Below are 24,937 nucleotides of genomic sequence, written 5' to 3' on the forward strand. Positions count from 1 at the left end.
CATCAATATTTATAATTCACTTAATAATATAAAATTTACAAAAGAAATAAAATGAAAAAAAAAATACCAAGTACTTGATTTCTTCAAAGTAAAGTATCATACCAAAAGAAAAAAAAAAGATAAAGATAAATCACTCCACAGTCGATCCGCACCCTAAATAATAATTGTTATCTTAAATATTTATAATCCAATTAATAATATAAAATTTACAAAGGAAAAAAAGAGGGGAATTTTTTTTTTTTTACCCAGTACTTGATTTCTTGAAAGTAAAGTACCATACAAAAAGAAAAGAAAAGAAAAAGATAAATCACTCCACAGTCCATACTATAAATATTAATTACAATCTTAAATATTTATAATCCGCTTAATAATAAACAATTTACAAGAAAAAAGGCGACAAAAAATTTACTCGGTACTTGATTTCTTGAAAATAAAGTATTATACAAAAAGAAAAAAAAATAAAGATAAGTCACTCCATAGCCCAAACTCTAAATACTAATAACTATCTTAAATATTGATTATCCACTTAACAATATAAAATTTATAAAAGAAAAAAAAATTTACTCAGTACTTTATTTCGTGAAAGTAAAGTACCATACAAAAAGAACAAGAAAAAGAAAAGATAAAGTTAAATCTCTCCACAGTTCACAATCTAAATACTAATTATTATCTTAAATATTTATATTCTACTTGTTATTATAAAATTTACAAAAGAAAAAGAAGGCAAAAAAAATAATTTATCCGATACATGATTTCTTGAAAGTAAAGTACAATAGTAATAATAAAAAAAGATAAAGATAAATCACTCCATGGTCTATACCCCAAATACTAACTACTATCTTAAACATTTATAATCCACTTAACAATATAAAATTCACAAAAGGGAAAAAAAAAAAAAAAATTGAGATGAATAAAAAGTTTTTGAAATTTTGCACGATTTAGTTATGGAGTCTCTTTCAAATATACTAATGGTGACTTGTATCAACTATTAGAGATGCAAACAGAAAATGCCTACAGCTGTTAGCCAACAAAACGGGTTTCCTTTTCTACAACTGTTAGCCAACAAAACAGATTTCCTCTTCTACCAAGCTTTGAAACCTCAAACTTTAGCTCTCTCTTTATGTAATTTATGTTGGAAAAATATAGCTATGTAGAACAAGTTTTGATTCTACAACAGAAAAATCAAAAATTAGCAATTAATAGAAAAATTTTAAAGAAAGAGTTTAGAAAGATCTCACAAAAGTATAGAATCACATAATGGCATTGTCCATAAAAGTTTATTTGTGCCACCTAGAGTATACTTATGTGGGAATGGGTCTCTTGGCCAAACAACACCCAGAATTAGAAATGGATGCACTCTCAACCACAAAGAACCAAAAATAACCTTAGGATATGTTTGGTAAACTGTAATAGGCACTGTAATGTAATAGTTATTCACATAGTTTAGCTATTCAGTAGTTTGGTTATGTTTTTATTACAGAGAATAATCATTCCTTATGAATAGTTATTCAAATGTATTAATTTCTAAAATTAATACATTTCCAAACAAACAAACTTTCCATATGCACATAACAATTATGAAAATAAAAAATCATAAAAAATAATTAATCTCTCTTTCAAATTTAAAAAATATTATTGATGATGCTATAAAATACTACCTCTAAAATCGTCCATATGGCTCGTCCTAGGAAAAAGATGGAAGGAAGGGCGCAACCACATTGCCTCATCCGTACCCATCAAGCCTCGTCCGTACCCATCAAGCCTTGTCCGTCTTAAATTGGGAGAGGACGGACGAGGCCTCATCCGTCCCGAAGGACGGACGAGGCAAGCATGTTTATGCTGAGGCACGTCCGCCCTTAATTGGGGACGGACGAGCCAAATATTCTAAACTTAGGACCTTACCTATAAACCAAAACCTCCATTGTTTGTGATAAGGCACCAGTTAAAGTAACTTCCATGGAAGTTACGGAAGTTACCTCCAACTTTGGTGAATTCCTCGACAATAGGAACGGTTATCAGAGCAAATAACCGTTCCATGCACTATATAAATGCTTCTCTACGTAGAGGTAAGGGATTCTAGTATTTTTCCTTTTGAGAAGAGAAGAATAAACTCTTAGAAATTTTTTCCTCTATTCCAGATCACTAACTTCATCATCGGAGGACCATAGACCGGCCTCCACCGGTCTTTTCTCTGACTGAATTTGGTTTTACAGGATAAAATCTTCAAGATTGTCGAAGCCCGAAGATTTTCAACCCACTGATTTTCCATAATTATCAATTATTTTTTAGAAAATATAATTATATAAGTAAGATATTTCCTAAAATATATCTTAAATTTGATTTAAAATGCTTTCATTCCATTGTCTCCAAGATTCTATTATTGTGTTGTCACTAAACAATTGAATAGTAATAAGTATTACATTACAACTTCTTGTATTCTTTGCAATACATATTCTTATTCCTATGTAATTACCATTCTAATCTACCAAATGCGCCCTTATATTTGCCTTTACTTAAACCCAAAACCATAAGTAGAAATATCTGTAGGAGAAGAAGAAGAACAACAAAATAGAGAGGCAGGGAGTGAGAGTAGAGCAAAGAACTTAAGAGAAATAAGAGATTTGTTAGGGTTATGAAAGCCAAAGGAGAGGGCTAGATCGAACAGTTGCTTTGCATTCCAATAGGCCAAAGCCCAATGGCCACTAACCACAATGTCGAGGGGAAAATTTTGATGTTTCCAAATAGAATATAGGGTAGCCAAGTCGAAATTCGACGATGGGCCCTTGAAATAAAGCCCAAATGCTTTCGGTGTTGTTTAAGTCTACCTAAGCAAGAGATAGAGACTGCACCCTAACAAGAAGACAACAATAAAACACAATAAACACATTACTGTTGTTAGTTTGTTATATTATTAGTCCTTTTACAGCATCATAGTTCAAATCAGTCTTTAAGCAATACAGTATTATCTCCAACGGTAGAGTAATTCCAGGTTAATAAGTGTGTTTACATGGTAAAAATCATATGTTTTCCTTATTATTATTATTTCAACATAAGGGAAAACTTCCATAGTATCCAAAATATTATGGCCTTCATCATGATAATAATAAACAAGGATTAAAGGCACTATAGTTACAAATAAAAGAGAAAAAAAATAGGATGGAATGAAGGGAGAGAAAGATCCCCAGCTTAGTGTAGCAAGTATTAAACTAAGATTTTGGTGAGTGTGTATTTATAAGGCATGAATGAGATAAATGTGAGCTATTTTTGAGTGAGCGAGATGGGATGAATGCTAAGATTAAGGTTTTTTGTGTGTGGTGGTCAGTTTATGACTAGTTGAGAGACATTTATGGGCTGTGATTCTCTGAAAGGGAGAAGAGAGTATCTGAGATTAGATGAGTGATGAGCTTGAGAGAAGCTAAACCACGAGCAAAATAGCAAACAAACCCAGAGTTTCAGAGAGGGTAGCTCCCCCCCCCCCCCCCCCCCCACCCCCCCNTTTTGTCCAGGGTGTTCCTATTCCACTTTGAAAAAATTTCGAGTCATTTCAAGTGTTTCGGGACGTTTCGGTAAATACCGACCGAAATTCAAGATTTGGCTAGCATGAAGTTTGTGCTTAAAAAAAAAAAGTTTTTAAAACCAAAACAAATTCCCATTCTATACACCGAAAAACCTCAAAAGGAAAAAAAATGAAAAGAAATGAAATGAACAAAGGTACCTAAACAATAAACTATAAATTCATTTGAAATATTAATAAAATTATTAATTATTGTTGTTTAATTGTTTCATAAATTTGTTTGTTTTTATAAACTATAATTTGTTGTATTGTTGTTTCATTAATTATTAAATTGTTAATTGTTGTTTAGCCTAACATAATTTAATTTGTTTGTCTTTTATAATGTATTAGTTAATTAAATTATTAATTATTGGTGTTTAGTTGCTTCATTATTTTTTCATTACTAACTACTAGCAGTCTAAAAAAAATTCTATATAAATTAATATATCTAATTACATTTCAAAATGTTTCTCAAAAAAAAAAAATTACATTTCAAAATTTTACCTCTTTTTTTCAAATTATTTTAAGCTAATTTCACAACTCAATAAAAATTAAAAAGCATAATAAGCCTTCTACATAGGAGTGGTAAAAAAGAAAACAAATAAAAAAACTATAAATGATTTTCTAAGAAATTAAAACAAAAATCAAAAAATAAAAAATAAAAAAAGTAAAAGAGTGGCAGATAAACCACGTTGGTTTGTCCGCCCATTAGTAACTTTTGTAAAAAATAAATAAATAAATAAAAGAAGCATTTAATAAGAAGTAGAAAGTGAGTAGGTGTGAAACAGTGGAAGTCATCTTGAGTCTTGACCTCTTGTTCCTTGGGTTTCTCTGCTAACATTTTGTTTAGAAACCCGCACCAGAAATGCCAAAAGAAAGAGAGTCACAATGAGGAAGAGAAGAAAATTGAAGAAGCTACTATGGAATGGCAGCGAACTCATCTGATGAGGCTCATCAATGACAACGCCTTACGCGTATTCATATTGGGTTTTGGTTGGTTTTTTTTTTTTTTTTTTTTTTGAGAATACGTTTGGGTTGGACCGGTTGGGTATTTGTTTAGGATTGATGTTGGGCTTCTTCATTTTTTGGGTTGTTGCAAATTTTTTTTTTTTTTTTTTAGATTTTAGTTCAAAATTTGTTTGGCATAAAAATTTTGAGGGTGTTCCTGATATTGCTTGAAGGTGTTCCTATTTTTTTTTTAAGGGTAAACAAATAAAAAAATTTAAATTATTGTATATCAATTTTTTTTTTTCAAGTCAGGGTGTTCTTAGGAACTCTGAGTGGCACCGCCACTACATTAAATATCAGGATTTCTGGAGCCGAGCTTAATTAAGGCATGTATCAAGAACGAATCCTAATGCTGTAACTGAGATTTGGTTCCCAAGAAGTAAGATTCAACACCCTAACCCAAGTGTCAAACTCTTAGTCCACTTCAGGGGGTTCCGCTGGAGATCCCTTTATACTCTCCAAACAACATGTTTTCAAATTTTCCCCTTTAGGATTCATGGGCTTGGCACATGAATCATGTCTTGAATATTTTTAACATTTATAAAATCAATTTGTTGAGGTTTGGATAACTTGGTTTTAGCTCTCCTTCCGTTGGAGGTACAGTCTTGAGGAAGATGATGGAATTCCATCATCCTTCAAACTTCAGCTGATATGACAACCCTCGGGCACTGTTCACACTAGGTAGAGTGTGGCAGAAAACTGATGGGACAGCCCCTAGTTCATCCTTAAAGACTTGGTTCTCCTGTAGGGGTCTCTAGTTGTATTTTGGTTAGGGATGAAAAATGGCTGGTTGCCCACTTTCAAGCCTCTTGCTGGGACCTTTTTGGGCTGGAACTTTGCTCCATTTCAGCACTTTTAGTAGGGCCACATGGCCCTTTCTTTGCTTAGGCTTGTTCCCTACTCCATGAGATTCTTAGGCCTACAAAACAGGCATTAAAGACATGCTTTGCCATGGGTTTTTTACTCCTCATGGGCTTTAGTTGATAGTAGAAATAAAATGAATCTATAAGCTTTAATAAATATTTATGATAGATTTTGGATATTAATTTCCATGGGTTTTAAATAACAACTTGTATAGTTTCTCATAATTTTTGCTATGGATTACTTTGTAAATGATATTTTCTTTGAGGCTTTTTAAATAATGACCTCCAATATTTTCTTGAGAATAATATTTACCATGAGTTTTAAATAAATATGGTAACAACCACTATAATAAAATAATGTGATGTTCTCATGAGTTTCTCTATAGATAATCATAATGGACATGTAGGATGAATAATTACCATGAGTTTTGGTAATAAATATTATGAATGTTGTGATGTAAGATAGATATTGAACATGAGTTTATAATATGAAATAAATAAATGACATTGATCTAATAATCATAACTTTCCATGGGCTTTTATAAGATGATTGCCATGTGTTTTGAAAATAAATAATTCATAAATTCCATGAGCTTGTAATATTATAATAATATGTTTAAGAATCTAAAGTATTTGTTCATTATTAGACTTTTAAGTGAAATAATTATGATATAGTATTTTGCCAAGTATTAATAACCTTGGGCTTTTGATAGAATAGTGCCAAGTAGTTAGCCTGGGCTTTTAATAGTGCTAACGTAAGTTGGGCTTTTAATATTACCAATGAGAATTGGGCTTTGATATTGCCAATGAGAATTGGGTTTTAAATATTGCCAACGAGAACTGGGCTTTGATATTGCCAATGAAAATTGGGTTTTGATGTTACAAATAAGAATTGGGCTTTAAATATTGCCAGTGAGAACTTGGCTTTGATATTGCCAATGAGAATTAGATTTTAAATATTGCTAGCGAGAACTAGGTTTTGATATTGTCAATGAGAACTAGGTTTTGATATTGTCAATGAGAATTAGGTTTTTATATTGCCAATGAGAATTGGGTTTTGATATTACCAATGAGAATTGGGCTTTGGATAAATAAATTGCCATGGGTTTAAATCATGGGCTTTGATTATGGATTTGAATTTCATTGATAGAATTGTTTTGCCATGGATTTGAACCTTGGGCTTTTCAAATATTGTCAAGCATAAGTATTCTTGAGTTTTAAATAGAATAGGATGTGTGTATTGGGTTCATAGGGCCGGTTTTTGGGCTTAGCTTAATAATGATAATAAAATTGGATAAAAATATTGAGTTTTTTGGGCTTTTTGTGATGGTTTATATCATAACCCAATTTAAATAATGAGATATGAAATATTTGTGATTAATATAATAATAAAGCAAAAAATATTTAGAAAAACCCAATAACTTGTTAGTGGTATAAATAGGCGGTACTCAAATAAAATTAGATGTAAAAAAAAAAGTACCCTAACACACAACAAATGACTAACAGGCTAAAAAGAAAGAAAGAAAAAATGAGAGGGCTGGACCAAATGGTTACTGTGCGCACTCCAACGGGCCAAGGTCCAACATCCACTAAGCACAATAAATGCCCAACAGGCTGAAAATAAACTCAACAATAGAAACCTAAAAATTAGCAATGGCAAAAATTTAAAGAGAGCGTTTAAAAAGGTCCCACAATGTTATAAAATCACACAATGTGAGAGGCTTTAATGGTTGAAACCTCCAGATTAGACTATAGCAACAATTTTTAAGATGCATGCACTCCCATTCACAAAAAACCAAGAACAACCTTATATTTGTCTTTCTGTAAACCCAAAACCAAGAGTAGAAAAATGTATGGGAGAAGAAAAAGAAGAGCAGAGGAGCAGAACAAAGAGTGAGAGCAGAGCAAAGAGCTTAACAGAAATAAGAGGTTTGTTAGGATTATAAAAGCCAAAGGAGAGGGCTAGACCAAACGATCACTGTGCACTCCAATGAGCCAAAGTCCAACGGCCACTGAGCACAACAAAAGGCCAACGGGATAAAAAGAAAGAGAAAAAAAAGGATATCGTTGGACTAATCAATCATTGTGCACTCAAACGAGCCAAAAGCACAATGGTCACTGAGCATAATAAATGCCCAACGGACAGAAAATAAATTCAATATTAGCAATAGCAAAAATTTAAAGAGGGAGTTTAGAAAGATCTCACAAAATTATAGAATTACGCAATAGCATTGTCCTTAAAAAGGATGATTTGTGCCACTGCCACCCGAGTAAAACTCAATGCAAATGGGTCTTTTAGCAGAACAACTCCCTAGGATTAAACTATAGTAACAATCTTCGAGATGGATGCACTCCCAACCAAGAACAATCTCATATTTGCCTTTCCTTAAACCTAAAACCAAGAGCGGAAAAATTTGTGGGAAAAGAAGAAGAAGAACAGAGGAGCATAATAGAACGGCAGAGAGCTTAAGAGAAATAAGAGATCTGCTAGTTTTATAAAAGCAAAGGAGAGGGCTAGACTGAACGATCACTGTGCACTTCAACAGGCCAAAGCCCAACGGCCACTAAGCATAATAAATGTCCAATTGACAGAAAAGAAAGAAAAAAACAAGGAGAGGACTGGACCAAAGGGTCACTGTGCACTCCAATGGACCAAAGCCCAACAGCCACTAAGCATAATAAATGCCCAAGCTGAAAAGAAATTCAACAATAGAAAACCTAAAAAATAAAAATTAACAATATCAAAAATGTAAAGAGAGAGTTAGAAATATCTTACAAAGCTAAATCAGTCAATGGTGTTGTCATTAAAGAATTATTTGTACAGGGGCAGAACCATGCTTGACATTGTGGGAGGCAAGGCCCCTACAAATTTTTTAAAAATTAGGTAGCAGTAGGTAAATATATGGACTCACAAATATTTTATGAAGACTTGGCCTCCACAAGAAAATAATTGGACCCTGCTACACATGTCCGGTCTCTTTGCCCTTTCCCAAATCACTCTATTCATTTTTTTGGCTTTGACTTTTACTCTTTTAGCATTGTCTTCCTTTGGAAGCTTCAGCACCAGTTCATCCATTCTTTCTCCCTTTAAAAATCTAAGAATTATGTGTGTGTGTGGGATTGTGTGTGCATGTACTGTGCGGTACTTTGAGGTCTTTTTTTTTTTTGGGTTAATTGTGAATCAATGTGATTGTTAGTCTCCTCCCCCCCCCTCCACAAAGAGAAATTCCCGGTTCTGCCCCTAGATTCGTACCACCCGGATTAGAACTTGGTATAAATTGCATCCATGGCTGAACAACTCCCAAGATTAGACTATAGCAACAATCTTCAATGGATGCACTGTCATTCACAAAGAACCTAGAACAACATTATATTTGCCTTTCCTTAAACCCAAAACCAAGAGCAGGAAAATTTTGTGGGAGAAGAAGAAGAAGAGCAAGGAGCAAAACAGAGAGGAAATGAGAGCAGAGCTAAGAGTTCAAGAGAAATAAAAGGCCTGTTTGGGTTATAACGGGCCAAAGCCCAATGGCCACTAAGCACAATAAATGCCCAACCGGTTGAAAAGAAAGAGAGAAAAAATGATAGGGCTGGACTAAACAGTCGTTGCACACTCCAACGAGCCAATTCCCGACAGCCACTAAGCAAAATAAATGTCCAACAGGCTAAAAATAAATTCAAAAATAACCCTAAATATTACCAATAGAAAAAAAGATTAAGAGAGAGTTTAGAAAGATCTCACAAAGCAATAGAATCACACAATGGCATTGTCCTTATAAGTTGATTCTTGCTACCCAAAGTAAAACTCGATGCAAATGGCTTGCATGGCCGAACAAATCCCTAGGATTAGATTATATCAACAATCTTCAAGATTGACACAATCCCATTCACAAAAAACCAAAAAAGAACCTTATATTTGCCTTAAACCCAAAACCAAGAGCAGAAAAATCTGTGAGAGAAGAAGAAGAAGAGCAGAGGAGTAGAACAAAGGTGGAGAGTAAAGCAAAGAGCTTAAGCTAAATTAGAGGTATTTTAGGGTTATAAAAGCCAAAGGATAGAGCTGGAGCAAGCAGTCACTGTGCACTCCAACGGGCCAAAGCCAATGGCCACTATCACAACAAGCCCAAAAGAAAGAAAGAAAGAAAAAAGGCGACAGCTGGACCAAAGATCATCGCCCACTCAAACGGGCCAAAGCCCAACTGCCACTAAGCACAATAAATGTCCAATGAGCATGCGAAACAAAACTTTTTAAATTTTTTTTACATACCCGTATCAGGCCAGGCCCATCAAACAAGTGGGTTATATGGACAAGCCCAAGTCTAACACTATGCCCACTACTTGAAGATGTTATTTGGGGTGGCAATGACTTATAAACACTAAAGATTGCTCACTCCTAATCAATGTGGCACAAGAAACAAAAAGTAGAGACTGTTTGAAACGCATTCACCCACGCCAATGATTTCTAGCACTTTCCAATTTATGGTAGCTGCTTGCACTAATAAAGTTTGTTCCTCCATTACGTCCTAATCATCTAGCTGACACTTACTGTACACCTAATTTAAAAAGTTGCAAGGAAAGGTGATTGTCCGGTCCAGAACCCCTGTAAGATGGATTTACATGCAAACTCCTCACTTTCCCTATGGACTTTAATTCTAACCCAGCATTTTATAATTGAGAGACTTTCGACCCTACTTCAATCCTGAGGCAAAATTTGCTTTCCTAGAGGTAAACAAAGGTTTCGATAGAATAAAAATTTTCAATATTATCAGATGAAACCCTCAATAAGATCTATGCCTTGAAATGAAATTTGATGTTGTAAAATGTTGGTATGGAAGCAAGGCCAAGTGAATCAATGACTCAGCATCTTCCAGGATTAAAAGATGGCTTTACCACTACAAGAAAACCAAAATCTTACTCATCAACTCCCATAAATCCCGGAATGCACACTATAATGCTCCACAAGGACAAGGACTGCCTGCCATCACGTCAGACATTTTGGCCGCCGATAGGCCAAGATAATTGTCAAGTACTCCAGCATTTGATTATCACTGGCTCAATATTTTAGCAATTAGCCTAAATGGTAGGGCATGTGTCCCAACAGTGCTGCTAAGAAAAGCCTCAAGGCTCCAATGAAAAATTTGTTTCCACCAAGGAGAAAAACAGGATGCCATACATGGCTCTAGTTTTGCTGCAAACAAAGCTCAACCTTTCCTTAAAACTGAAGGTGCAGGTGCAGCTAATTGTTGTCCCAGCAAGGTGCCTAGAAAGTGATACCTCTTTAAAAACCATAGACGCCTTTTGCATCTTTAATTGTGTATGTTAAGAACGGAATGAGAGAGAAGAGGAAGAGCGAGAACTTTTTACCACCCTTGCTCTTCTCCAGCTATCTCCCCACAATCCAGACATAAAATGTTAACGTGCTGCCAAGAAAGTATAACCTTGTGTAAAGTTATACTTCCTTCACACAACCCAGGATTTTCACAAAGACCTCAGACAGACAGAAATTTAACCAAGAAAGGAGCGTATGGAATTGAAACTCCTGTCAAGCATATATTGATTTCACCATAATTTCCATCTATGTATAGGCACTTTGCATGTTCAAAATTTAACAGAAAAGAAAGCCACTATAAATTAGTCATTATGAAAGGAAAACAAGTCATTGACCTGTCCCACAACTGAAAACCAGACACATCAACACTCTGTAAATGGTCAGCCCACCCACGCATGTTGGGGAGGTGGCTGCTGCTCCTATTCTGATTTCACTAAAACCCAATAGAATTTAGTCACGATATTGAAATAAAATTACTCATACTTGGGGCCCATTTTGTTACAGGCCATCCTGCAGAACTGAACTATGCCGGACATAATTAAACCTACATGGCAATAGTGCGCATCATGTACTGCCTGTAAATGGTGCTTTTAAACTCTACATGAATGAACTCGGAACATTTCAAGGGAAGTTCAACATTTCTGACAGTTTCTTGTAGTCCCAAGATTCCAAGCTTTGGGACATAATAGCAGCACCTACAGCCAGTACAACTGACACAAAGACCATGCTCTTCATGCATCCATGTCCCTGTGACAATTGCCTCAAAATCACCTTGCAGTACTTGTCTGCATCCTTCAACAATTCATGGTGAGTAGCAGCATCTCCCTTTGCCAAAACTTTTTCATTCTAAATAGCCACAAAAATGAAACAAGTGAGCAACAGTACTAGTTTACTTTCACTTGCATGTAATCAGCCATTATTATAGTGAATTACTTTTAATCAGATAAATCCCAATGTCAAAAGATCTTTCAAGTCAAAAAAATACCAGATGAACTCAGTATATGGAATCATAGGCAGAAGAAATTTGGACTATCCAACATAATCCTTAAGATGGTAATCACAACAACAAAGGTTGACATAAGGCTCTTATTTATCCAAAAACATAAAAAGAAAAAGGAGGTTGATAAGAGTCTTAAGTGCTTTTTACTTCCCTCAGCCTCTTTGGGTGAAAAGAGGGAGAGCCATGGAGGTCTGCTTGGAGGTTGAAGGAGAAGATAAGAAACATGCTGCTACTCTAGGCCCATATCTTTAGAGTTTACTATGTTTTCAACAAGCAGAAAAAACATAGAATTATGTGACAGGGATTTCAATGTCCTCAAACCAACATACCATCCTCTCTATAATATCTGAAAAAGGTTTACCTTCTGCTTAAAGCTCTGAAGAGTTTCCCTCAAAGTGTCCCAGATAGGATGTTTTGCAGACCGCTCCTTCCATTCTTCAGACAGCTTTCTCAGAATAACAACACTAGCTTCAAGATTATCCAAATAAAGCACATCCTGTTTCCAAAGCAAAGACACAAGATTCAATAATACGTGCATAATTAGGGATAACAGTTTCAAATTAGAAAAGGAAAAAGGTAAATGATAAGATTTAAATGCTCACCCATTGCTTGTAACATTCAGGGTTATGGGTCAAACACCAAATAAAAATATCACCTGCTTCCCTTGATAGCTCAGGGATGCCTGCAGGTGAGTTTCTAAGTCAAGCTCTGGAACAAAGTCATAATCCTAGATTCATGTACTTTTACTAGTCTATATAAATAAAGTTGTCTATTATGAGTTTGTCACTACCTTCTCCAGCAGCCTTGAGTGTAATTTCCAAAATCTGCTGTGCAACTTGCCTCATTGCTTTGCTTCCTGGAGAACCAGCAAGGGCAACCTCTTTCAAAGTTGGATAAACAGCTTCAAACCTGTCAGTTGCCTAAGCAAAACAAAGATTACAAATACATTAAAAAATTACATACCATAAGGAAATATGCAGCAAATCTCTCTTAAAAATACCCACCTTTAGCCGGGCTGATGATGCTGGGAAGGTTAATCTCATCAAAAGCTCAAGAGATAATGGTGGTACCACACGCTCCCCTTTTCTGACAGCACCATTTAATAGAATGGTCCGAGCTTTCGGGGAAGATAAAATTCTAGTTTCAAGGGGTGAAAAAAAAAGTGAGGAGAAGATGAAGCTCCATAATTAGGAATATAGATATGGTTAGATCCAAAAAGGAAAATATGTATAAGATAACAAATAGATGTTATTTTCATTCTCAAATGTGTCTAACCTCTCCACCAATTGTAAAATCAAGTCTCTGGACCGTGGATTACAGCCTGACTTGCTACCCAGTATAGGCAAGAGAAAGTAAACCCACATGTACAACCCAACAACTATGTCTCCTTGAGATGCCTATAAAAACCAAAACCCAATTCCTGGCTTAAAATTCCTATTATATTAGTTTAAAAAATTATAATAATAACAAGAATGATTAATAGTAGGAATATTAATTTTCCACTGTCACCACATTCACCTGAGCAATAACCCAAACGGTTACTGGAAGCTTATCCTGTCCTTGATATTTTGGACTTTCCTTAATTATAGGCAATAGACTGATCAACACATCTGGTTTTCGTCGCAGTGCCATTGCTAGAACAACAAACATAGCAACCTGCAGTTCCAATATCATTTAAATTTTAAATTAATTACTCACTAAGCCGACCATAAGATCTATAAATTGTTAAGTTAACAGCATCTAAATAAAAATCACAAGCTCAAAGTATAGCGTAGACCTTTTAAGAGTCATTTCATGTGCACTGACACAACTCAATAATAAGGGGATAAGTCACCATTTCCAACCATTATAAGGGTCCTCAAAATCACTATCGTTTTGAGAAAGAGAACCTCAGGAATATTAATTTTAAAGAGAAACATGTGACAGTCAAAGGTGACTGAGTCAAGTATTGAGTCTCCAAACAACACAGACAGGAAAAAATAACTACCATATTTTTGTGGATACTTTTATGAAAAAGTATAAAATTGCTACATAGACTTTAATGAAATAAAGAATCAATTTCACTAAAGGGATGAGAGGAAAAGGTAGGAGCTAAGAGTATTTATTTTTGAGAATTAGAAAGCCAAACATTGCCTGTCTACTTAAGTTGTTCCTTTACCATTTTTTTTTTATAAATAAATTCTGCCAAAATTAAAAGCAGCAGAGACTAGAATTTGAAGAAGAAACAAGAAACTGGACCAACCACCAACTTGACCCTATTCTGTTCTTTGCTGAACCTTAAAGAAGCCAGCATATATGTGTTTGAGTGATTCAGATGATAAAGGTTATGTAAATCCAACTGCAACTCTATGCAATAAACATATTTCGAAGCAAGGTAACATATCCAATAACTACTTTATGTGATGAATATTACGGAGAAATTGTTGATTATTTAATTAAACATATATGTTATCAAACTAACTATTTAACATATACTTTTTTTTTTTTTTTTGATAGGTAATAGATAAACTAATTATTATTTTAAATATTTATAATCCACTTAATAATATAAAATTTACAAATGAAAAAAATAAAGTGAAAAAAAAAAAATTTACCCAATACTTTATTTCTAGAAAGTAAAATGCCATGCAAAAAGAATAAAAAGGATAAAAATAAACCATTTCACAATCTACATTCTAAATACTAATAATTATCATAAATATTTATAATCCACTTAATAATCTAAAATTTACAAATGAAAAAAAATAAAAATTGACCTTATACTTGATTTCTTGAAAGCAAAGTACCATACAAAAAGAATTAAAAAAAGGATAAAGATAAACCATTCCACAGTCCATACTCTAAATACCAATAACCATCTTAAATATTTAGAATCCACTAAATAATATAAAATCTATAAAAGGAAAAAAAATTCTCAGTACTTTATTTCTTGAAAGTAAAGTACCATACAAAAAGAAAAAGAAAAAGAAAATCACTTCACAGTTCACACTCTAAATACTAACTACTATCCTAAATATTTATAATCCACTTAACAATATAAAATTCACAAAAGGAAAAAAAAGGTGAAAAAAAAAAACCTAGTTCTTGATTTCTTGAGAGTAAAGTACAGTACAAAAAAAAAGGAAAAAAAGAAAGAAAGAAAAATCACGCCACAGTTCACACTCTAAATACTAATTACTATCTTTAGTATTTTTAATCCACTTAATAATATAAAATTTGTAATAGAAAAAAAAATGTGAAAAAAAAATTTATCCAGTACTTAATTTCTCGAAAGTAAAGTACCATACAGGAAAAAAAAAAAGATAAAGATAAATCATTCCACAATCCATACTCTAAATACTAATAACTATCTTAAATATTTATAATCTACTTAATAATATAAAATTTACCAAAGAAAAAAATGAAAAAAAAATGCCTAGTACTTAATTTCTTGAAAGTAAAGTACCATACAAAAAGAAAAAGATAAAAAAAAGATAAACCTAAATTATTCCACAGTCTACGCGCTAAATACTAATAACTATTTTAAATATTTATAATTCACTTAAAAATAAATAAAAGAAAAAAAATTCCCAATACTTTATTTCTCGAAAATAAAGTACCATACAAAAAGAAAAAAAAAAGGAAAAACAGGAAAAACCACTTAACAGTCCACATTCTAAATAGTAATTACTATCAAAATATTTATAATCCACTTAATAATATAAAATTTACAAAACAAAAAAAAAAGTGAAAAAAGAAAATTTACACAGTACTTAATTTCTTGAAAGTAAAGTAACATACAAAAAGAAAAAAGAAAAACGAAAAAAGAAAAATCACTCCACAATTTACATTCTAAATAATAATTACTATCTTAAATATTTATAATCCATTTGATAATATAAAATTCACAAAAGAAAAAAAGTGAAAAAAAAAATTACCCAATACTTGATTTCTTTAAAATAAAGTATTATACAAAAAGAAAAAAAAAGAAAAAGATAAAACTAAATTGCATTGTGGTGCACAGTTTAAATATTAATTACTATTTTAAATATTTTATAATCCACTTAATAATATAAAATTTAAAGAAGAAAAAAAGTGAAAAAAATAAAATTTACCCAATACTTTACTTCTCGAAATTAAAGTACCATGCAAAAAGAATAAAAAAGATAAAGATAAATCATTCCATTATCTATACTCAAAATACTAAGAACTATCATAAATATTTATAATCAACTTAATAATATAAAATTTACAAAAAAAAAAACAAATGAAAATAAAAATTACCTAATACTTGATTTCTTGAAAGTAAAGTACCATACAAGAAGAATAAGAAAAAAAAAAGATAAAAATAAATCATTCCACAGTCTATATTCTAAATACTAATAACTATCTTAAATATTTATAATGTACTTAATAATATAAAATTTACAAAAGAAAAAAAAATTCTCAGTACATTATTTTTTGAAAGTAAAGTACCATACAAAAAGAAAAAAAGAAAAAGAAAAATCACTCCACAGTTCGCAATCTAAATAGTAATTACTTTAAATATTTATAATCTACTTAATAATATCAAATTGACAAATGAAAAAAAAAAGTGAAATAAAAATTTACCCAATATATGATTTCTTGAAATTAAAGTACCGTATAAAAAAAAAAGGAAAAAAATAAAGAAAAATCACTCCATAGTTCACGCTCTAAATAATAATTACTATCTGAAATATTTTTAATCCACTTAATAATAGAAAATTTATAAAAGAAAAAAAAAGTGAAAAAAAAATTTATCCAATACTTGATTTCTCGAAAGTAAAGTATCATACAAAAAGAAAAAAAAAGGATAAAGATAAATCATTCCACAATCCACACTCTAAATACTAATAACTATTTTAAGTATTTATAATCCACTTAATAATATAAAATTTATAAAATAAAAATTGAAAAAAAAAATTTACCTACTACTTAATTTCTTGAAAGTAAAGTACCATACAAAAAGAAAAAGATAAATCATTCTACAGTTCATACTCTAAATACTAATAATTATCTTAAATATTTATAATCCACTTAATAATATAAAGTTTACAAAAGAAAAAAAAAAATTCTCAGTACTTTATTTCTTGAAAGTAAAGTACCATATGAAAAGAAAAAAAAAAAAAGAAGAGAAATCACTCCATATTCCATGCTCTAAATATTAATTACTATATAAATATTTTAATCCACTTAATAATATAAAATTTTCAAAACAAAAAAAAATTGAAAAAGAAAATTTACATAGTACTTAATTTCTTTAATGTAAAGTATCATACAAATAAACGAAGGAAAAAAAAAATAAAGAAAAATCACTTCACAATTCACATTCTAAATAATAATTGATGGTGCAAGAAAAACACCAAGTTCAATCACTCGTCCTTATGGTCGTCCATAGCAATGTTCAGAGCTGAGAGCGAGTGTTTAGTACTTTCGTCCCTCCATTACCACCATCTTTCTCCTTCTACACGTTCGTCCAATGAAGGACGAGCGGGCTGTGAACCTCGTCCTTCATTAGTGACGGACGAGGTGAATTCATAAAGAGCTAGACTAAGCACACTTCCAACCAAAAGTTGTATCGCTCGAATCTCAACGCAGTTCCCGAAGAGGTGGCCTTTGTGACAGTTAAGGAAGTTACCCTCTGAATCCTCCAAACTCTACGACGATTAAGAGAAATAACCGTTTTCTAACGCTATATAAAGGCCTTTCTGCGTAGAGGTAAGGGGACTTTTACTTTTTGGTAGAAAATTTTAGAGAAGTTAAGTATTGAGGGCTCTTCTCTCCTTCAATTTACTAACTTTACCATCGGAGAATTAAAGGCCGGCTTCCACCGGTCTTCTCTGCTGATTTCCTTTGTTTTCTCAGGACTCACTCTACTAGATCAAGAATATCTGGAGATTTTCCAGCCCATTGATTCCTTTGAACCTATCAATAATTACTATCTTAAATATATATAATCCATTTAATAATATAAAATTTGCAGAAAAAAAGTGAAAAACAAAAATTTACCTAGTACTTGATTTCTTCAAAATAAAGTACCTGGACCTCCCTTGATTCTTCATCTTCAAAACGAAAATTTTCAATCTGCTCCTCTAATGAAGAGGCCAAGGAAACAGTTCCTTCCCCTGCCGTGGCTGCTTCAAAAGGAATTTGTTGAGCTAGAGGGACCAATAGTGGTACACCCTGTGGGACTGGATGTGGTACAGGGGGAAGATCGACCAAAGATAAAAAATTTGGCCGAGCAACGTCTATCCAGTTTATACGATGGTCTCCCTATCTTATTGCGTTGCCGACCGGTTGAAACGTGTCTGAGAGTGGCTTGAAGTCGAGAATGAGATGTGAGGCCCGAAGTTGCCCGTCTTCACTTACAAAAATCTCTGATCTCAGTAAGTAATTGAGCGCGACAACGTTTGTCAGGCTGAGCCGAGGAGATACGTGTCTTTTATCTGTTAACACCACAATAGAATTAAACAGAATCAGAAACTTAAGGTAAAATATGAATATAAAGAGAAAAGGTACAACGCTAGTGACGAAGATCCTAAATTTATTTCTAGGGAACCTAGGTCTAGGATATCCCGCCTGGCTCTCCTAGTTGGGTTGGGCAATGAAGACCGTCATGCCACGCTCCCAAAACGATCAGATAGTCGTCTTTCATCCCTTTGTTAGACTTGGGAAGACAGAATATGAGCCTAATGATGTCGGACCGGGACTGAAGATAATATCCCGCCCTTTTTTGTCTATGACACTCGAACATATGTACTACGTCAAGCCAGGTGAGCCCTAAGACTAAGTGTCGGTTCAAGGCATCAACTGCTCCTAGGATCCTAAAGACGTTAGGTGCACACTGATCGGGACTAAGCCTATGATTACGAAGGTAATCTCTTGTAATAGAGCCCATAAGGAGAGTCATTCCCCCTTCTATGAAAGCTATGACAGGGATTATGACTTCTCCCACTTCTCGGTCGGTTAATAGTCTTTCTGGGGGACAATACCGCATGTGTACGCCCTATGGTATGTGATACGTTTCTTTAAATATCTCTATCTGGGCAGGACTATACACCAAATACCTAAATCTACCCATTTCAGATAAGCAGAAAGAAGGAAGCACTAAGAAAATAACGGGAAAACGAGAATTTGAAGGCTGAGGAAGATGGCTGAGGAGAAAATAATGGGTTTGAAGAAATTGGAACTTACACAAACTAGGTTGGGGAGTGGTCCTTAAGTCCTTAGTAGGATTCTTGTGAATTTGTGAAGAAATGATACTGATGATTTGAAAAGTGTTGTAAGTTTGAATGCTTGTGTTCGCTGGAGAGTTTGAGAAATCGTGAAGTAAAGGAGAAATGATCTCCTTTGAGGCTTTATATAGGGGCCAGAAAATGAGTGGGAATTATCCCGCCCAAATTCTGAAGAAAAATATCGTCCGTTGGATTAATGGCTCACCGTTGGATGCAAAAGACATAACACCACCTGGAGCAATTAATAACGCTTCGTAAACACCGAAGCGTCAGCGCCAATAATGAAGCGTCTAAATCTATGCTCTCACACATGTAAACTTAGGTATTTTTACATTTTTGAGCCTTTATTTTTATGACAGATCAAAATTCTATTTTTTTTCCTCAGATGCGAGGGAAAAATTAAAATTTTGAAGTGCTATTGTGGGGATAAAAACTAAATTCATATATTGGGCCTTGGGCCTTATATGAGGATGTGGGTACGTTTGAGAAGGAGTAAATGATTGGGAAAGACCCCGGAGTGGAAAATCACGTAAGGAAATGATAAAGAAATATAGTCTGAGGAGCTTAGCCTTCTCGAATATGAGGAGTACTGGTCAAGCAAATACCTGGGCCGTTTGGGCAATCTTCCAAGAAGTTCCAATGATAAGGATGAACTCCAGACACGTATAAAGATGATAAGAATAGAGAAATATCTAAGGGAAAAGCTATTACCATCGCATTTAATGCACTGCAACAACTTTTCTGGCCGCATTTATGTAGAGAAGACCCCTGAACAGTACAGTCTTAGCTACCACCACTCATGGAGAACCAAAGAAAATACCTGATGGAACATATACTCAAATGAATGCTTAGATGAAGAACAGGTGTACGATCCACATAGACGGAAAGAAAACTATATAAATGAAAAGGACCTCTCATGAAAGGGGGATCGGAAAATCGAGGAAGAGAAGAGGAAGGAAAATTTACTGTAGCTCTAAGAATTGTACTAGCCTTTCAAACAATAATTTATCTCCTCGGACATCTGTTTATTCAGATTTCAAGTGTCTTTGCACTTGTTTATTTTCTAAAATCTTGAGTAACTGTTGTTTATTTTCACAAATAACCCAGTTCTTTCACCTACTCTCTACAAATTCATTGTATTGAGCTTATTGGGCTCAAATCCCATATCTTTTGGGCTTGGGTTACAAATCCTGACCCTACAACTATCATAAATATTTATAATCCACTTAATAATATAAAATTTACAAAAGAAAACAAATAAAAAAAAAATTTACCTAATACTTGATTTCTTGAAAGTAAAGTACCATACAAAAAGAATAAGAAAAAAAAAAGATAAACATAAATCATTCCACAGTCCATACTCTAAATACTAATAACTATCTTAAATATTTATAATCTACTTAATAATATAAAATTTACAAAAGAAAAAGAAAATTTCTCAGTACTTTATTTTTTGAAAGTAAAGTACCGTACAAAAAGAAAAAGAAAAAAAAAAAGAAAAAAGAAAAATCACTCCACAATCCACACTCTAAATGCTAATTACTATCCTAAATATTTATAATCCACTTAATAATATCAAATTTACAAATGAAAAAAAATAGTGGAAAAAAAATTTACCCAGTACTTAATTTCTTGAAAGGAAAGTACCATTAAAAAAAAAAATCACTCCACAGTTCACACTTTAAATACTAATTACTATCTTAAATATTTATAATCTACTTAATTGTATAAAATTTACAAAAGGAAAAAAGTGAGAAAAAAAAAATTATCCAGTACTTGATTTCTTCAAAGTATCATACTAAAAGAAAAAGAAAAAGAAAAAAGATAAATCATTCCACGTTCGATCCACACTCTAAATAATAATTGTTATCTTAAATATTTATAATCCACTTAATAATATAAAATTTACAAAAGAAAAAAAAGTGAAAAAAAAAAAAATTTACGCAGTACTTGATTTCTTGAAAATAAAGTACCGTACCAAAAAAAAAAAAATCACTTCATTGTTGACACTCTAAATACTAATTACTATTTTAAATATTTGTAATCCACTTAATAATATAAATTTACAAAAAAAAAAGTGGGAAAAAAAATTTACCCATTACTTGATTTCTTCAAAGTATCATTCAAAAAAAAAAAAAAAGAAAAGAAAAAAAAAAGAGCAAAATAAATCACTCCACAATTGACACTTTAACTATTAATTACTATCTTAAATATTTATAATCCACTTAATCCGATAAAATTTACAAAAGAAAAAAAATGAAAAAAAAAAAACTTTGCTCAGTACTTGATTTCTTGAAAATAAGGTATTATAAAAAAGAAAAAAAATAAAAGATAAAGAAAAATCACTTCACAGTTCACACTCTAAATACTAATTACTATATTAATTATTTATAATCCACTTAATAATATAAAATTTACTAAAGAAAAAAAGTGAAAAAAAAATTTACTCAATACTTGATTTCTTCAAAGTAAATTACCATACAAAAAAGAAGTAAAAGAAAAAAAGAGATAAAGATAAATTACTCTGCTGGCCATACTCTAAATACTAGTTACTATTTTAAATATTTATAATCCACTTAATAATATAAAATTTACAAAAGAAAAAAATGAATTTTTTTTTTACCCAATACTTGATTTCTCGAAAGTAAAGTACTATATAATACAAAAAGAAAAAAAGAAAAGATAAAGATGAATCATTCCACAATCTACACTTTAAATACTAATAACTATCTTAAATATTATTATCCACTTAATAATAAAAAATTTATAAAAGAAAAAAGTGAAAAAAAATTTATCTATTACTTGATTTCTTGAAAGTAAAGTACCATACAAAAAGAAAAAAAAAAGATAAAGATAAATCATTCCATTGTCCATACTCTAAATACTAATAACTATCTTAAGTATTTATAATCCACTTAATAATATAAAATTAGAAAAAAAAAAAAACCTCAGTACTTTATTTCTTGAAAGTAAGATACCATATAAAATGAAAAAGAAAAAAAAAGAAAAAAGAAAAATTACTCCACACTCCACACTCTAAATACTAATTACTATCTTAAATATTTATAATCCACTTAATATAAAATTTACAAAAGAAAAAAAAAGTGAAAAAAAAATTTACACATTACTTGTTTTCTTGAAAGTAAAATACCATACAAAAATAAGGAAAAAAAGAAAAAGAAAAATCACTCCACAGTTCACACTCTAAATACTAATTACTATCTTAAATATTTATAATCCACTTAATAATATAAAATTTACAAAAGAAAAAAAGTGAATTTTTTTTTTTTACCCAGTAGTTGATTTCTTCAAAGTAAAGTACTATACAAAAAGAAAATAAAGGAAAAAAAAAATAAAGATAAATCACTCCATAGTCTTGAAAGTAAAGTACCATACAAAAAGAAAAAAATAAAGATTAAAATAAATCACTCCACAGTTGATCCGCACTCTAAATACTAATTGTTATTTTAAATATTTATAATCGAGTTAATTATATAAAATTTACAAAAGAAAAAAAAATGTGAAAAAAAATTCACCTAGTACTTGATTTCTTGAAATTAAAGTACCATACAAAAAAGAAAAAGAAAAAAAGATAAAGATAAATTACTTCACAGTTCACACTCTAAATACTAATTACTATCTTACTTGGGCCACACGTGGGTGGAGAATTTTGACTTGGGTCATAAATCATAATGGTTGGGCTTAGGCTTTTTGTCTATTTTGAGAAGGTAGTCATTTGTTTTTAGAGAATTACATTTATTTGGTCTAATTGTCAACCTTAACCCATATCAATAACTAATAGTAAAAATAAGTTACTATAAGTTATTGGGTAATAGTTTAAAAACTTAATGAAAAAGGTTTAAAAAACTAAATAGAAGCTTAGAGCACCACATGGTAGGATCTCATGCATTCCTACATGAGGTCTCTACTTATATATATAGATATATTGATATGATTGGGTCTTTTGTTTTTATTGATTGTGTACTAAGAAGATCAACGGGATTTGACCAATTTATTAATCATGTTAAAACGTGTCAACCCATTTTTTACGCTACCCATTTACACTAAATACTAACTTGCAAAAAGTCGTGTCATGTTTGTAAGTCATGTCAAATATTACTATCCCTTGTACGCAAATTTTCAACTCAAGCGGAACCCTACCAATATCTCAAAGCTACCCGAGATATAGGGTTGTAAAGATCAAAATAAATGATTTACAATGCAATTAGTGTAGATAAAATTTAGAAACCCTACAACGAAAGAATTTATATTAAGCTACCAAATGATGAATTTAACTCAAAAAATTAACCTAAGAGGTAATATATCATTGAATCAAAAAAAAAAGAAAAAAAAAAAAAAAGAAAAAAAGAGGCCAAATATAACAAAGAGACTCCAGGACAGAAAACCAAAAACCTAAAACCACCACTACTAGCAAAATTTGACAGAAACTCTATACAAAATTTCTGTGAAGGCTATCTTCCTCGGAAAAACAATATTCTAATTTGATCTGGGTGTAGCCCATTCAACTCGAAGGATGAGGTTATCATAACCATACCCATTGAGCTTGTTGATAGCTCTCTCAGCATCTTCTCTGTTTACAAAATTGACAAAACCAAAGCCTCTGCTCATGCCAGTCTTTTGATCAATAGCAACATACGCACGAATAACATGGCCAAATGTTTGGAATAGTTCAAGCAAGTCAGGCTCTCTAGTATCCTCTGATAAATTGGTAACCCGAACGGAATAATCATCACTCCGGCGCCTCATATCTGATCCACCGGGTCTTTCTGCGCCTCGTCTCATGCTTGGAGGCACATAAGCTCCCTCGTTGGCTCTAGGATCATCAGTGTGATGGGCAAGATACCGGTCAGGGCACTTTGCTGTCCAGTGAACACCTTTCGTATTACAAATCCTGCATACCATGAGAACGCCACCTGCGTTACCTAAGTTTCCTGCTACATTCGTTTCTTCTGGTTTGCTACCTGTTGGCAAGTCCACATTGAAACTTAAACGTAAGAGTTTCCCTAAAAGAAAATTATCAACCGAAAGCACATAAGATTCCCATTTTCCAAGTAATTTACATCTTGTATGCCACAAAGGAGGCTTGAGATTTCTGTAAGTAGAGGCCTATGAATTGTTTCCAATATACCACGATGTCATGGCAGTTATTCATCAAAATTTCTATACCACATTATTGGGCTGTGAAATACCTATGCCTTACAATGATACCAGATACACACACACACACACACACACACCACATCTTTTTTTTTTTTTTTTTGATTTTTTTATTCACATGTAAATGCAACAGTGTGAAACCTATTATGACGGGAATTAAGAATTCACATAGACAACTACCAACTAACCAGATTCATCATTTCAAAAAAAAAAACTAACCAGATTCATGAGAACAGAAAATTAGCTTCCATATTCTACAATGTAACATTCTATTATAAAGACAAAACGAAAGATGCAAAGCAGGTAATAGTTTCAGTTCACTTGGATGAACCAAACTGAGGCATACACAAAATGAGAGAGCACATTGAAAGAAAAAAATTTATCAAATCCTGAAATCCATGAGTCAGGAACCGAAATCGGTGAGGCCTCAACAATGTACAATCCATGTAAAAGACCCAATAACCACAGAATGCGAGTAAGTAGTCTGGTTTCCTAGGTTTGCATAACCATCAATACTAAATTTTCATAACCACATTACAAGTCAATGCGTAAAGGGTTTATTTGTTTCAGCAGTTTTCAAATTATAGCCTTTTAAAGCTCACTTTTTGTAAGTACAACTATTTCGATAGAATTTTAAAAATTGAAAAATTATAAAGCTTATACATTTAGTTTAATTTATGGAAGCAAAAGCTCTATAAAATCTAGGAAGAACAGACATAAACACGGTATGAGTATCACATGACGCGCATAAGCAATTTATAAAGTAATTTTGAA

The 24,937-nt window shown here is 32.2% G+C and overlaps 2 protein-coding genes across 2 annotated transcripts; both read right to left on the reverse strand.

Moving 5' to 3' along the window:
- Nucleotides 1–11,025: 11,025 nt before the first annotated feature.
- On the reverse strand, nucleotides 11,026–13,439 carry LOC136070241 (uncharacterized). The gene is made up of 7 exons (XM_065779929.1): nucleotides 13,269–13,439; nucleotides 13,026–13,147; nucleotides 12,755–12,887; nucleotides 12,541–12,670; nucleotides 12,353–12,432; nucleotides 12,112–12,246; nucleotides 11,026–11,596 (listed from the first exon to the last, which is right to left on the reverse strand). The coding sequence occupies exons 1-7, from the start codon at nucleotides 13,422–13,424 to the stop codon at nucleotides 11,372–11,374; spliced, it is 981 nt and encodes a 326-aa protein (XP_065636001.1). The 5' UTR covers nucleotides 13,425–13,439; the 3' UTR covers nucleotides 11,026–11,371.
- A 9,762-nt stretch (nucleotides 13,440–23,201) lies between these two features.
- LOC112031570 (uncharacterized) lies at nucleotides 23,202–24,360 on the reverse strand. The gene is made up of 2 exons (XM_065779913.1): nucleotides 24,352–24,360; nucleotides 23,202–24,112 (listed from the first exon to the last, which is right to left on the reverse strand). The coding sequence occupies exons 1-2, from the start codon at nucleotides 24,358–24,360 to the stop codon at nucleotides 23,483–23,485; spliced, it is 639 nt and encodes a 212-aa protein (XP_065635985.1). The 3' UTR covers nucleotides 23,202–23,482.
- Nucleotides 24,361–24,937: the final 577 nt, after the last annotated feature.

Source organism: Quercus suber, unplaced genomic scaffold (assembly GCF_002906115.3).
Source record: "Quercus suber isolate HL8 unplaced genomic scaffold, Cork oak 2.0 scaffold_220, whole genome shotgun sequence".
Lineage (NCBI taxonomy): Eukaryota > Viridiplantae > Streptophyta > Magnoliopsida > Fagales > Fagaceae > Quercus > Quercus suber.